The following is a 2,030-nucleotide window of genomic DNA, read 5'->3' as shown; positions in this document are numbered from 1 at the left end:
CTCCAGCTGCTCCATTACATCCAGTCATAAATAAAGACATTAAGAAGCATAAGCAATTAGTCTTTATGATATAAGAAAAATTTAAGAAGGAATTTTCATTTGAAAGCTCCTGAGTCTAAACATAGTGTATATGGTTTCTATTCCTAACGGAATAAGAAAGAATAAATAAAAGAAAGAAAGGATGAGATAGTGAGGCACTGAGAAAAATTACTTCCTTTCAGAGTTTGGCAGCCCTGTACTCAAACCCAGCTTTGCAACTGACCAGATTTGTGGGCAAGCACAAATTACTTAATTTCTCTGAGCCTCAGTTTCCTTATCTGTGAAAGAAGAGAATAACATCAACCCTGGAGGGATGTTGTGAATGGTCAATGAGATAATGAATGTAAAATGCAGAGAGCAGTGGCACTCAATGGGCACTCAATAAACAACCAAGATGAACACCACAAATTTGATATCATACATGGGTAATAAGATAACTGAAAGTAAGGATCCTGCAACTGAAGAATCACAATCTGTCAGAGCTGAGCACAACTCTAAGGATACATAAAGCCCATTTTAAGGCAGGGAAAGTGTCACTTTGAGAGACTATTAACTTGCACAAGGTAACAAAGTAAGTCACCCACTACATGCAAACCAGTTTCCTACTCCTACCTTTCCAAAACATTTACATAAAACTCAATTCCCAATGTAGCTATATTTACACACAAAAAGAAGAAAAGTTTCCCTCAATGACAAAAGAGTTGCAGACTCTTCTCTCAAATCACAATGAAGTTATTGTCTACATGGCCAGATAAGATTCTCACTATTTAATTGTACCCCACTTCCTCAGGGAAGCTGCAGCAGAGATGTCTAGCTGACCACCAAATGTCCACGTTCCCTGCACATAGTGCAGATCTGTGGCTGCAAAATGTGTTTCCAGACAGCAATCACCTTTCCCAGCCCCCTCTTCAATCTAGGTGGGACCACGTGACTAGTCATGGTCAAGGGAATTTGTCACTTCTGGGCCAAGGTGGTTACATATTAGGTATACCTTCCCCATGGTCTCTTTCCCATTCACCAGCTGAATGGAGTGGACTCCAATGACCTAGACAGGAGTGGAGCTGAGAACAGAGGAGCTTCCACGTGAATGACATGTGGAAGGCTGCCTAAGAACACCTTAATCGGACTACGACATGAGTGAGAAACAAATTTTTGTTGATTAAATCACCGAGAATTCGGAGTTTATGTGTTATGGTAGCTAGTGACCCTAAGCCTTGACTAGACTAGGTCCTGCTGCTGGAGGCTCTATTTAGACCCTCTATAATAATTCCTCTTCCACGGTACTTATCACAATTGTAATTAATTGTTCAAGGTCTCTCTTCCCATTAGACTATAAACTTCCTGGGGTCAGGGATTATATCTGTCTTTTTCATCACTGCCTCCCCAGGGCTCACTGCATGCTAACAACCTTATTGATCATTCTATATGAAAACTCTATGTGCATAGTAAATGACTGACTTACTCCTGCTTATTTGGTTTTCTTCTAGTGTCAAGAATTCCTTTGGGAGACCAGTTATTATTCTGTTTCCCAATATCCATACTTCCCTTTTGAATGAACTCAAAAGTTCTCTAAGAAAATGCAAGCAGCAAAGATGCTAACCTTAGCACCTCCACGATGTTCCCAGTAGCCTTTAACTCTCTGATATCATTATCTCTCACCGGAGCACACAGCTTTCCCATTGTGCTGATGACATAGTTCGCCAGGCCTTGGATGTCAACAGCACTGTGCTCAGCCTGCTGCCTGATGAGGTCTGTGTCCAAAACTTCACAGATCTGGTTGCGAAGCCGGTTGCCACAGGGAGTCAAAAAAGAGAGGAGAATCTACACACAGAAAGAAATTAAAATTAACAACATGATTACATGAATAAAAGTTGTCACTTTCCACTTCAGTGTCTAGATGACCAAACTTCTTGTCAGTATTTTAGAGCCAGAGGAGAACTCCAGTGTCTCAACCCCAGGAAGAAAGCTCTATCTTCTGAATTAAAGTCCCC

General features: G+C 41.0%; 1 protein-coding gene across 1 annotated transcript in view; it reads right to left on the bottom strand.

Moving 5' to 3' along the window:
- The window catches only part of TCP11L2 (t-complex 11, testis-specific-like 2), a 48,165-nt gene that overhangs the window by 16,951 nt on the left and 29,184 nt on the right, over positions 1-2,030 (bottom strand). Inside the window, exon 5 of the mRNA XM_012644695.1 lies at positions 1,640-1,860. Coding sequence (XP_012500149.1) covers positions 1,640-1,860 — 221 coding nt within the window. The remainder of the gene's footprint in view (positions 1-1,639; positions 1,861-2,030) is intronic.

This window comes from Propithecus coquereli, unplaced genomic scaffold, assembly GCF_000956105.1.
Source record: "Propithecus coquereli isolate 6110/MARCELLA unplaced genomic scaffold, Pcoq_1.0 Scaffold218, whole genome shotgun sequence".
In the NCBI taxonomy this organism is placed as follows: domain Eukaryota; kingdom Metazoa; phylum Chordata; class Mammalia; order Primates; family Indriidae; genus Propithecus; species Propithecus coquereli.
Note: the sequence above shows the minus strand (reverse complement) of the source record. Positions and strands in the feature narration are given on the sequence as shown.